At 36.5% G+C, this 12,994-nt stretch overlaps 1 protein-coding gene across 1 annotated transcript; it reads left to right on the top strand.

Moving 5' to 3' along the window:
* Positions 1-1,944: 1,944 nt before the first annotated feature.
* On the top strand, positions 1,945-11,408 carry LOC106129495 (uncharacterized). The gene is made up of 9 exons (XM_060952642.1): positions 1,945-2,103; positions 3,111-3,240; positions 4,045-4,158; positions 5,613-5,748; positions 6,522-6,607; positions 7,294-7,509; positions 8,975-9,182; positions 9,894-9,979; positions 11,175-11,408. The coding sequence occupies exons 1-9, from the start codon at positions 2,011-2,013 to the stop codon at positions 11,363-11,365; spliced, it is 1,260 nt and encodes a 419-aa protein (XP_060808625.1). The 5' UTR covers positions 1,945-2,010; the 3' UTR covers positions 11,366-11,408.
* The last annotated feature ends 1,586 nt before the right edge of the window (positions 11,409-12,994 follow it).

The raw sequence follows: 12,994 nt of genomic DNA on the forward strand, positions 1-12,994 counted from the left end.
GTGATTTTTGTAAGTAAATTATGTGATTTCTTCCATCTACCAAAGTAATTTGATCTCTTATAAGGTAAATATTTATAATTGTTATTTTCGTAGAAGACATATTAAGTTTCTATTAGTAGCCCATATTTAAGTACCTGTTCCATATTTAGAATCTATTTTGATATTTTGTTTAATGCTCAAGATAATAATATATAATAATATTAAGAACATATGATTGTTACTTAGCTCTTTAAAAATGTATGTGTGATTATTTTGACCACAATAAATGGTTATTTTTTTAATAGTTTTTTATTTTTGAGGCAAAAACAAAATGGTAGCCCATATTTGGTTACTTTCCTCTATAATAAACATACTTACTTTACTATTGTCCTTGTTTGATATTATAAACCAATATTTTTTTATGTATATAACTACCTACTTAAATGGTAAGTGGTAAGTAATTTTACATTGTTGCTTAGAAACTTAAGTTAAAACTGGAATAATAATGTGAATCTACAAAAAGCAAAGATTTAATATTGTTTAAGTGAATAAACTAAGGAACTTAGAAGGACATTATAAGGGTACCTTTTATGTCGCGGGATTGTCTATGAGCGACAATGTTGCGGCCGAGCAAAACCGTTGAGAATTTAATTATAAATATTGATTACTAGAGGCCGTCCGCGACTTCGTCCGCATGGAAACTCCAGGATAAAAAGTAGCCTATATGTTATTCTGGGTCTTCAGCTACCGACAAACCAAACTTCATCGTAATCGGTTCAGTAGTTTTTGCGTAAAAGAGTAACAAACATCCATACTGTCATCCTGACATACTCACAAACTTTCGCATTAATAATATTAGCCTACTAACCAAATCCTAATTTGGCATGTTTTTTTCTTAGATTTCTCGAAATTACCGAGGGAGAGAAAAAATTGGCTAAGATAAAGTTATCTAAAACACGCTCAAGTCTATAGAAAGAAGTTTTCATCCCGAAACAAGACAGTAGAATGCCCGTGAGACGATGGCGCTTAATTCACGCTGACGAAGCTGCGGGTAACAACTAGTTAAAAACTAGCTAGTATACCATAAATTAGGGTTTACATAATAACAAAATCTTCGTAGAATCTTCCACGCGTAAGCCCAAAGTAAACCATTCTATTCTCAAGGTGTGCTCATAACATTCTTCCTCTTATCAGATAAAGTCTAGTGTACTGATAAGACAGTATCAAACATGATAACGTGTTGCCGGTGAATTACGTCAAGTTGGAATTGTTTTAGAAAATTAATTTTAATACCACCGACCACTCTTTCTCTTTCTCAGGGATGTCGTATAAGGCTACTAAGGGATAGGCTAATAAACTAGAGATTCTTTTTGTAGGTGGCACTTTATGAGTCTTAATTCAATCATTAAGCCATAGAGCTGAACGTGGCCTTTCAGTCTCTTCGAGACTGTTAGCTTTGTCTGTTTTAACGGCTCTGTCTACCCCGCAAGGAATATAGACGTGATTATATGTATGTTTAATTTTAGGTATTTGAAATTTAGTTTAATCAGGTTTAACGTTAGAATATCTATATAGAAAGATTCAATCACAGCTTTGTTCTTAACGTGGTAAACAGATCCAACATGTTTAAGATTGTAGGACCACGTTTATATGTATGGCTTAATGATAAAATTGAGATTCATTACAAGATTAACATTTCCCTTGATAGACTTTTACAACTGTACGGGAAGTGGACCAGCTGCCAAACATACTTACTGTGTTTTCTTCAATACCAGGCCAGTATGGGAGGTTCCACTAGATGAATGTGCGCCTATTCCCTTTATTACCCTTTACGACAATGAGATGAGGGATACAGGTCCTATTCAAAAGTGTAGGGAACCACACGGCATATTAGCTTTTGATGACTCATAACATGAGTCCTTTGTATGGGAACGATAATAAACAATCGAATAATTAATAGATACTTTATCAGCTGATAATAATTTATCGATGTACTAATGAAATCAGTGTGAGTGTGAGCCGACAAATGAAATGGCGGAACTAAATATATTTGTTTTTATTTTGTTGTATTTAATAAACAGTGCTGTGGGAAGTGGTATTTTATGTGAAATAGGGTTTTGTCAGGTAGGCATTATTTTTAAGCATCTTCAGGCACTGTCATTCACAACGCGGACATTATGTCTTATCATAAACTTTCCGTAAAAAAAAAAGAAGTGAAATCCTACATACCAAAAATTGTTTGTAGATATTGTTTATCTCGAAAAAGTAATGAAATCCAGACAGAGTCGTGTCAAGATTAGAGTTTTGTAAAAAAAAAACATTTTGTAAATAACTAGCCAAGTTTTGATGGAGATGGTTATGTTTATCTCTAAAAAGTAATGAAATCTAGACAAAGTCGTGCTAAGTCTTAAGTTCCTTACTTTGAGTCTTCATTTAGGCGATGGTTGTTGCTAACCATCGCCTAAATGAAGACTGTTACTATTTGAATCTTAGTCCCATCATTATGACATCCAATTAAACACGGCCTTTCAATCTTTTCGAGATTTCCGGCTGTCTTACCCCGTAAGGGATAAAGATGGAATGCATATGTCATTATTTTTTTTGATCGGAACTTTTTATTTGTATTAAGTAAATTATAAGATTAAATTATTATTTATTTATTTATTATAATTAGTTAGATTATATATAGATATATTTATTAATATTATTAATATATATATAATATATTTATTATTATTAATATATAGATATATTATATATAGATTTATTATAATGAAATAGTTACATTTTATCAACATAATGCTAAAGTTATTTATTATTCTTTACATTTTAATTTTAATACTAATATTATAAAGCTGAAGAGTTTGTTTGTTTGAACGTGCTAATCTCAGGAACTACTGGTTCGAATTGACAAAATATTTTTGCGTTGAATAGACCAATTATCGAGGAAGGCTTTAGGCTATAAAACAACACGCTGCAACTATAAGGAGCAAAGAAATAATATTATCCAAATGTAAAAAAAAAACGGGGAAAATTATTCATCCTTGAGAGCTTCAATGATGCCCAAAATAACTATTCCACGCGGACGAAGTTGCGGGCACAGCTAGTAGTAAGATGTGTTTGATTTACAGAAATTTGTGAACGACGGCGGCTGTAGCCAGCCAGCAGCTGACTGCAGCATCAACAACGCGACACACACGGGAATGTGGTTACCCTCACCTACCCTGTGTAACTGTTGTGAATACTGCCTACCCTTCTATGGTAAATAATCTTCGTGGCCGTATTGTGAGACATTTTTCATGTGTACATACATACATACATACATAAAATCACGCCTCTTTCCCAGAGGGGTAGGCAGAGACTACCTCTTTCCACTTGCCACGATCTCTGCATACTTCCTTCGCTTCATCCACATTCATAACTTTCTTCATGCAAGCTCGGCGGTTTCGGGTACTTTTGACCTGACCCTTTACCAGGACGTCCTTAATTTGATCAAGATACGTTCGTCTAGGTCTTCCCACTCCGACCACTTTTTTCATATGTACATACTCACATATAGTCATGTCTATATCCCTTGCGGAGTAAATAGAGCTAACAGTCTCTAGCTAGATCTAGGCTTAACGAGTTTTTAGTTTCCTATTTCTTAATGGGCTACCACGTCGACGTGGCGATCGGCCCAAACCTTTCTCTACTGTGTGAGCGTTAACCCTATCAGCATCATTAACCCTATCAGCATCTTTAATAGCGGGCATAGAGTGAATGAATATATCAGTGCAGTTGCTATTCAAAAGTGAACATACATACATGTAAACATAAAATCACCCCTCTTTCTCCGAGGGGTAGGTAGAGACTACCTCTTTCCACTTGCCACGATCTCTGCATACTCTCAAAAGTGAAATTAAATTTAAATTCCATATTAGTACCCTTTACATATACACACGAATGAATGAATGAAAGATTTATTTGAAACAACGTACACAAGTATCTCAAACATATTACATAAAGTAAATAAAATAGAAAATTAAATAAGAAGTCATGACACTGCAAGATTACTCCATGTCGCAGGAAGGGAGCAGCCCTGCAGCTTGGGTGGTACGGGTACAGGAACTAACATCGGGCGCTGTACTGACGGGTATACCTGTGAGCGGCATGAGGATGGAGGCAGCTACTGCCAGAGGAGTGAGTGATATGTTTAAATAAAAAATATTAGTTGAGTTGAGTTGAAATAGTAATTGAGTTAGCCTCGAAGTAAGTTCGAGACTTGTGTTACGAGATACTAACTCAACGATACTATATTTTATAATAAATACTTATATAGATAAACATCCAAGACCCAGGCCGATCAGAAAAAGTTCTTTTCTCATCATGCCCTGGCCGGGATTCGAACCCGGGACCGCCGGTGTCACAGACAAGCGTACTGCCGTTGCGCCACCGAGGCCGTGAATTTTTCGTTTCATTGACCTTTTCACCAGGCATATTTACAACCTCCGACCCAACATTGTTGGAGCCGCGGTTCCGGTCCCTAGCCTGAAGGAATTGGCGGTTTGAAACTAGCTCGAAGTTTTTTTTCTTACATATTCTCATACATACATACATACATATGGTCACGTCTATATCCCTTGCGGGGTAGACAGAGCCAACAGTCTTGAAAAGACTGAATGGCCACGTTCAGCTATTTGGCTTAATGATAGAATTGAGATTCAAATAGTGACAGGTCGCCAGCCCATCGCCTAGAAAAGAATCCCAAATTTGTAAGCCTATCCCTTAGTCGCCTTTAACGACATCCATGGGAAAGAGATGGAGTGGTCCTATTCTTTTTTGTATTGGTGCCGGGAACCAATTATATTCTTATATATAGACTTATAAGAATATGTAAGAAAAGAAACAAAGAAAGTTTGCAACATTTCTTCTTAAATTTTACTTGACCAATGTTTCTTTACTTTTTGGAGAAGTACTTTGGGTCTAGGCTAAAAACATAATATAGATTACGACTTAACGATAATGACGGAACTTATTTTCTTGCCTTATTTAATTTAATATTCTTTATATTATTTGGCAATCCGCTTGAATACTGTGAGATGAAATCAATAATCATTGTTTTGCATTAAAATATGAACTTGATGTAATATTTACGTTATTTTTTTTATTGTTGAATTAATAACTTAGAATGGAATATAATAAACTTTATGGATAATGTCAATCATTATAATGATAAGACCTGCATGCTTTAATCAGGCTAATGTACTTTAACCATTAATGTCATAAAAACCTTTGTAACCACATTTATGCTAAAACGAAGAATTGAATTGAATTGCTCTCAAGCTACATCTGAATGTAAAATTAAAAAGATATCACCTTATTTCAGTGTGGTTCCCGGCATCAATACAAAAAATAATAGGACCACTCCATCACTTTCCCATGGATGTCGTAAAAGGCGACTAAGGGCTAGGCTTTATTAATTGCGATCCTTTTATTACGCGATGGGCTAGCAACCTGTCACTATTTGGATCTCAATTCCATCATAAAGCCGAGCAGCTGAACGTGGCCATTCAGTGTTTTCGGGACTATTGGCTCTGTCTACCCCGTAAGGGATATAGACGTGACTATATGTATGTATGTGTATGTTATTTCAGTGGACACAGAATGTCATCGTGCCCAGGACAGCTATGACCAGCGCTCTGCACTTGGACAAGTTGGTGTTTTAGAGGAACGGCCATTATGTGATGGTAAAGGACAGTATGCACACATTTCCTGTACACCTACGCAGACGTGAGGATCTTTTTTAACCGAATTTTTGTGTAACTATCATTGTATTATCCCAGCAGTGCCGTGTGGTTCCCGGCACCAATAAAAAAAAAAATAAAAAAAAAAAAATAGGACCACTCCATCTCGTTCCCATGGATGTCGTAAAAGGCGACTAAGGGATAGGCTTATAAACATGGGATTCTTCTTTTAGGCGATGGGCTAGCAACCCGTCACTATTTGAATCTCAATTCTATCATTAAGCCAAACAGCTGAACTTGGCCTATCAGTCTTTTCAAGACTGTTGGCTCTGTCTACCCCGTAAGGGATAAAGACGTGATCATATGTATGTATGTGTATCATTGTATTAAGATGGCATTCATGCGTCTATTATAATCCCAACTAGGTATATGTATTTCCCAATCACAAATGATACGAGTATTAAAAATGCGAAAGTGAGTTAGTTTGTTCGTTACCTCTCCACGGGTTATCTACTGAATTAATCTTCTTGAAATATCTCGTAGGTATATAGGATAGAAATCCTTAGTCGCCTTTTACGTCGTCCTATCCTTTTTATTGGTGCCGGAAACCGCACCGCACTCAGATATACTTAATGGAAATACATTTCATTCTTTTTTTTTTCAAATTTTTACAATAACGGTTGAGACACTTTGTACAAACTAAGCACTGCTCCTAGGTTTTTCAGTCTAGCTCACGTGACCCCATTAGAACGCAACACATCTCCCTCCAGAATGATCTATCAAACGTCTCGTGATAATGTAAAACTTCGATCATTTCAGATGTTTCTGTCAAACTGAACACGGCGAGAGAATATTCGGTGAAGCACCGAATTTGGGGGCAGGAATGCCTGAGAAGATGCGGTGTGGTAAGCGTTTTATATTATTCTGTCACAGAGCTATCATGATTTTTTATTATATTATATTTATTAATATCTTATATTTATCTATACTAATATTATAAAGCTGAAGAGTTTGTTTGTTTGAACGCGCTAATCTCAGAAACTACTGGTTTGAATTGAAAAATTATTTCTGCGTTGAATAGACTATTTATCGAGGAAGGCTATACAACATCACGCTGCAACTATAGGGAGCAAAGAAATAATGGAAATGTGAAAAAAAAAAATCGGGGGAAATTATTCATCATTATGAGGGCTTCAATGACGCCCAAAATAACAATTCCACGCGGATGAAGTCGCGGGCACAGCTAGTAGTTAAATATAATATTAGTTGGCATGACATCACCGTGTGGTTCCCGGCACCAGTACAAAAAAGAATAGGACCACTCCATCTCTTTCCCATGGATGTCGTAAAAGGCGACTAAGGGATAGGCTTACATACTTGGGATTCTTTTCTTAGGCGATGGGCTAGCAATCTGTCACTATTTGAATCTCAATTCTATCATTAAGCCAAATACCTGAGTGTGGCCTATCATTCTTTTCAAGACTGTTGGCTCTGTCTACCCCACAAGGGATATAGACGTGACCATATGTATGTATGTATGTTGGCATGACATCACCACTTGAGACTCCATCAAAATTTATTTAACCTCCAGGCTGCTCTATGCTTTACCACAAGATTACCACCACTATCAGCCCCGGGGTGCCAGAGCCTGTGACCACTCCCAGATGTACATCCGACGGGAACTTCCACCCGATACAGTGCGTGGGTAACACCTGCTATTGCGTCGACATCATCACTGGAAGGTTTCTGGATGGGGCCGAGAGAAGCGTCAATCTGACTGAGGAGCCTATCACGAAGATGGTATGCTGTAAGTAATATAAGTTTGTTCACGAAGATGGTATGCTGTAAGTAATATAAGTTTGTTCACGAAGATGGTATGCTGTAAGTAATATAAGTTTGTTCACGAAGATGGTATGCTGTAAGTAATATAAGTTTGTTCACGAAGATTGTATGCTGTAAGTAATATAAGTTTGTTCACGAAGATGGTATGCTGTAAGTAATATAAGTTTGTTCACGAAGATGGTATGCTGTAAGTAATATAAGTTTGTTCACGAAGATGGTATGCTGTAAGTAATATAAGTTTGTTCACGAAGATGGTATGCTGTAAGTAATATAAGTTTGTTCACGAAGATGGTATGCTGTGAGTAATATAAGTTTGTTCACGAAGATTGTATGCTGTAAGTAATATAAGTTTGTTCACGAAGATTGTATGCTGTAAGTAATATAAGTTTGTTCACGAAGATTGTATGCTGTAAGTAATATAAGTTTGTTCACGAAGATTGTATGCTGTAAGTAATATAAGTTTGTTCACGAAGATGGTATGCTGTAAGTAATATAAGTTTGTTCACGAAGATTGTATGCTGTAAGTAATATAAGTTTGTTACCGCTTCTTCTGCACTGACGCCTTGGAAGCGGTAGTAAAATTAGGTTTAAGTTATTTATTTGACGTCAACCAATGTTGGGAAACCAAAAGATTTGACTATTATTTTAAGCGATATGAAGTATCCTATAATAATGAGTAAAAAATTTTGATTTTTTATTTAATTTTTTGAATAAGTTGAACAAAAATGGTGGTATGTGAGGGTAAGCTAGTCAAGTACTCCTAACTTCATATTTTATGTGTAGTTTAAAAAGAAAATACCAGCCAAAAGATGGTTTCTTAGCACTGGTCGTGGGCTTAATTTAGAGCTAGCTCAATCTATGTCATTCATATATACATATTTATATACAATCACGTATTTATATCTTGCTGGGTAGACAGAGCCAACAGTCTAGAAAAGACTATAAGGCCATGTTCAGCTGAATGGTTTAATGATGGAATTGAGAATCAGTAAGTGACAGATGGCAAGCCTATAGCCTAAAAAGAAGAACCTCAAGCCTATTAGCCTATCCCTTAGTCGCCTTATACGAAATCCTTGGGAAAAAGATGCAGTGGTCCTATTCGAAAGTGCCAGTTCATATTTGGGTATATTAATGTATGTACGGCCTCTGTGGCGCAGCGGTCGAACGCTTGTTTGTGACATCAGAGGTCCCGGGTTTGAATCCCGGCCAGGGCATGATGAGAAAAGAACTTTTTCTGATTGGCATGGGTCTTAGAGTTTATCTATATAAGTATTTATTATAAAATAGAGTATCGTTGAGTTAGTATCTCGTAACACAAGTCTCGAACTTACTTCGAGGCTAACTCAATCTGTGTAATTTGTCCCGTATATACATATTTATTATTTATGTACATATTTCGATTGTAACGAAAAATGTTCCCCTTTTTCCAGATGACCGAGATCTGGACAATTATCCAGAGCAGAGTGAAGGCGATCCGCCTTACAAGTTCACTACCTCGTGCTATGAGAACATTGTAGAAGTTTCCAGTTGGATTCAGCAAAGTATTGAAGACGGGTACAATATGGAGTACCACAATAGTTTGCCGGAATGCTTGCCAGACGGTAGCTCGGGTAGGATTGCCCTTTTGGGCAATGGGACGTAAGTATATATAGATAGCTTCTACCCGCGACTTCGTTCGCCTTAAAAGATACTAATATTGATATTACATCGAGAAGTGATTGAATGATTAACCCTCTTTTGTCGCAATAAAAATGTCAACAAATAGCCAAGTATATCTGAACCATATTTGTTTGAAATCGGTTCAGTGGTTTTGGCGTGAAAGCATAATGGACAGATAGTAAATTCGCATTTATAAAGGAAGTCGGAATTGTAGTCCCAGAAATCTTAATATGCTTCACATCGATTTATAAGTTGCGACCTTCAGGGTCGTATGACAAGAATTTAGGACCCCCTATTCTCCTGAATTCAAAGTGCTCTAGAACTTAAAATTTAAACGACAGATTCACGAAACCATGATCTAAAAAGTACGAATCAGGAAAATAATCTCCGCTGAAATTATTATGTAAAAATATTAAAAAATTACTATTAAATAAACAACTTACTAAAATGTATTATCTTTTAACGTATTCGTACGTCTTATTGATAAAGATTAATTAAAAAAAAAACAAAAACGGCTATCCTTTAATATGAATATCATACATACCTACATACAAATAGGTCAAATACATAACTCTCCTTTCTGCTCTGCCATAGTCGGGCAAAATACGCAGTACTTAACATTGCGGCCAATAGTGTTAAAAATCTTAACATACCTTGAATTCAGTTTTTCACAATAAGTTATTTTTTCAGAAAAATTTGCGTCGACGAAAGGGGGCAGCCTATAAAAGACTATTCAGCAGCTCCAGGCACCCCTGAATTTGACAATATGGATTGCAGTAAGTTACTTAAAATCTCTATTTATTCTCTCTCTCATCGCAACACACTGCTGAATGCGTTAAAGCTCGGGTGCGCTAACGATCTCAATTCTATCATTAAGCCAAATAGCTGAACGTGGCCATTTAGTCTACAAGACTGTTGGCTCTATCTACCCCGCATGGGATATAGACGTGACCATATGTATGTATGTATGTAACGTATATGCGCTAAATATAGTATTATTAATGTTCATCTGTCACGGCGTTCCTTCCGGTCGCGTCCTGTCAACCTGGAAAACTAGCTCTTTCCTTGTTATGCTTGACATGGTTGAAAGCAACATTTACCTGTGTGGCGAAATCTCTACACCACCAATCACAACACGCAATCACGGGATGCCATCAGCCAATAGGTAACAGCGAGCAATCTAAATCGCGCAAGCAAAGATTTCGCATACAACTTCGGACACAACATCATTGGAGCCGCGTTTCCCCAGGCATAACCCCTAGCCTACATACATACATAGGGGGTAGGCAGAGACTACCTCTTTCCACTTGCCACGATCTCTGCATACTTCCTTCGCTTCATCCACATACGGTTTCGGGTACTTTTGACCTGACCCTTTACCAGGACGTCCTTAATTTGATCAAGATACGTTCGTCTAGGTCTTCCCACTCCGACCTTTCCCTCCACACTCTCCTTGTATATCTGCCCCTAGCCTGGCGGAAGATATTCCCTTTGTGGCAGTCGAGCCCTAAGTATAGCTCCCGTGATGATGACGTGATGCACTCATAATCTTAATGTGTCATAGCCTGTGATTTTGAATATGAGATGTCCAGCACATTTTGTCAGGATGGTCTAAACTTTCGATGAAAATTAAATTTATTCATAATTATTTTATTTTCTTGAAATCAAATATTGACAAATATGAAGTAATATTAATTTTTTATTTATTGTAACAAATTGACATTATATTTTCATCATTTTATTAAGAATTAATTAATTGACTTAAGTGACTTGTGTATAATTTTATAATACTTTGCATGCTATAATTCATGGCTGAGCAGGAGGAAATATGTTTTGTTTTTACACCTTTTGTAAACCCTAGTCAAAAGCAAATAAATATTCTATTCTATTCGCAGTCCGACTCTCACCACGGTTCAATGGCAAGATGTTTCGCCAAATTAGACTATTAAATCTTTGCCTCAACTTTCACAGAATGCGCCCTGACCTCACACATCATGACGTCCAACGAGCTACCAGTATGCTGCCGCAACGGTAACTTCAGGAGAATACAATGTCGGCGAGGAGTGTGTTGGTGCGTGGACGCTGAAGGTCGGCAGCAAGGCGGCGAGTCTGAGAGCATCATGACCCTGGCCTGCTTCAATGTGGCTTGGAGAGACTGCTGATGGATGTTTTATGTAGATAATAAATAAATTGATTGCTTTTGTATTCGTATTTATTTTATTTAACCTTAGTTCTTTTAAAACACTAGGTAATCAAAAGACTGTATTCTGATGCATTAAACATTTGAGTGTACTTATACTTATATAAGTTTATATATATATTGTTTACCTACGTGTATTTATTTAATAAGTTTGTAATTGTAAGGGACTGCTTTTAAACTTGGGATTCTTCTTTTAGGAGGTCTCAATTCTAACATTAAGCCAAAAAGCTCTGTCTACCCCGCGAGGGATATAGACGTGACTATATGTAGGTATGTATGTAAGTTTGTAATTAATTGGTTATTGTAATGTATCCTCAATGCATTTAATGTGCGCTGCCTCTTTGATTATGGATTTTCCTTTTTATTTTGGTTGACTGGAAGAAATCCCGATTGGGATAAGTCTGCCGTTGTACATATTCTTCTAAATCTAATTACAGTTTTCTAGTTTTTGTGTGCAATAAAGAGTTTACAAACGAACAAACAAGAACCAGTCGAACTGTGTTAACACAAACCATTTCTTATTTCCATCTAGGTCAGTTTTTCCATACGTAATTTGACTTGGTCCAATCTCACCATCATTGCTTCTTACATACATACATATGGTCACGTCTATATCCCTTGCGGGGTAGACAGAGCCATAGTCTTAAAAAGACTGAATGGCCACGTTCAGCTATTTGGCTTAATGATAGAATTGAGATTAAAATAGTGACAGGTTGCTAACCCATCGGCTAAAAAAGAATCACCAGTTTGTGAGCCTATCCTTTAGTCGCCTTTTAAGACATCCATGGGAAAGAGATGGAGTGGTCCTATTCTTTTTTGTATTGGTGCCGGGAACCACAGGGCACCATTGCTTCTTAAAGAAACAAAAAGCTGTTGATAGTGTGAGCAGAGGGTAGGATTTGAGAATAAGATTGCAGGATAATAAACATGCGCCTGTCTCCTTCCAGCTCAACCTTTTTGTACCTTCTCTCATTGATGGGACGATTCTCCATAGCTCATAGGGATTTAGTGTTACATATATACACACATATAGAATAAACTAACATATAATATAATTACGACTTTATCCCTAAGGGGATAAACAGAGCCAACAGTCTCCCAAAGACATAAAGGCCCCGTTCAGCTGTATGGCTTAAAGATGGAATTTATATTCAAATAGTGACAGGTAAGCCCAATACATAAAAGAAGAATCCCTAGATTTACTCTCTCACTCTCTACGTCTTACGATTTTTGAGTGCCTATAAAAATTACTACAACGTGAAATGGTAGTATATCACTTATTTTTTCTTTTTTATCTGAACTGTACCACGGACGAAAAGCAATTAATAAATTGGTCATTAAAAATTTCTTGTTTTTCTTTATTTTATTTCTCCTGTCTGGTTCAAAAACCACAACTGAAAGTGTTACAACCAAGTTAGGACACACTTAACTATATTAACAAGGATATGCCTACAAATTTTGTAAAGGTTTTCTCTCTTTTTTTGAACTTGGTTGAAAATTGAAAGCAACTCGAACAATTCAACTTTTTTAAGGGACTAAGCAGTGTTTTAATACGTATGTTACATAATAGATGTATAGCAGCCGAAATGCT

Source organism: Amyelois transitella, chromosome 29, assembly GCF_032362555.1.
Source record: "Amyelois transitella isolate CPQ chromosome 29, ilAmyTran1.1, whole genome shotgun sequence".
Classification (NCBI taxonomy): Eukaryota; Metazoa; Arthropoda; class Insecta; order Lepidoptera; family Pyralidae; genus Amyelois; species Amyelois transitella.

What these genes read in the sequence shown, in the direction of transcription:
- LOC106129495 (XM_060952642.1), top strand. Translation starts at nt 2,011, where the DNA reads ATGGCGGAACTAAATATATTTGTTTTTATTTTGTTGTATTTAATAAAC. An exon ending in GTGAAATAGGGTTTTGTCAG is followed by an intron (nt 2,104 to 3,110) that starts GTAGGCATTATT and finishes TTTGATTTACAG; the next exon opens with AAATTTGTGAACGACGGCGG. An exon ending in GCCTGAGAAGATGCGGTGTG is followed by an intron (nt 6,608 to 7,293) that starts GTAAGCGTTTTA and finishes TTTAACCTCCAG; the next exon opens with GCTGCTCTATGCTTTACCAC.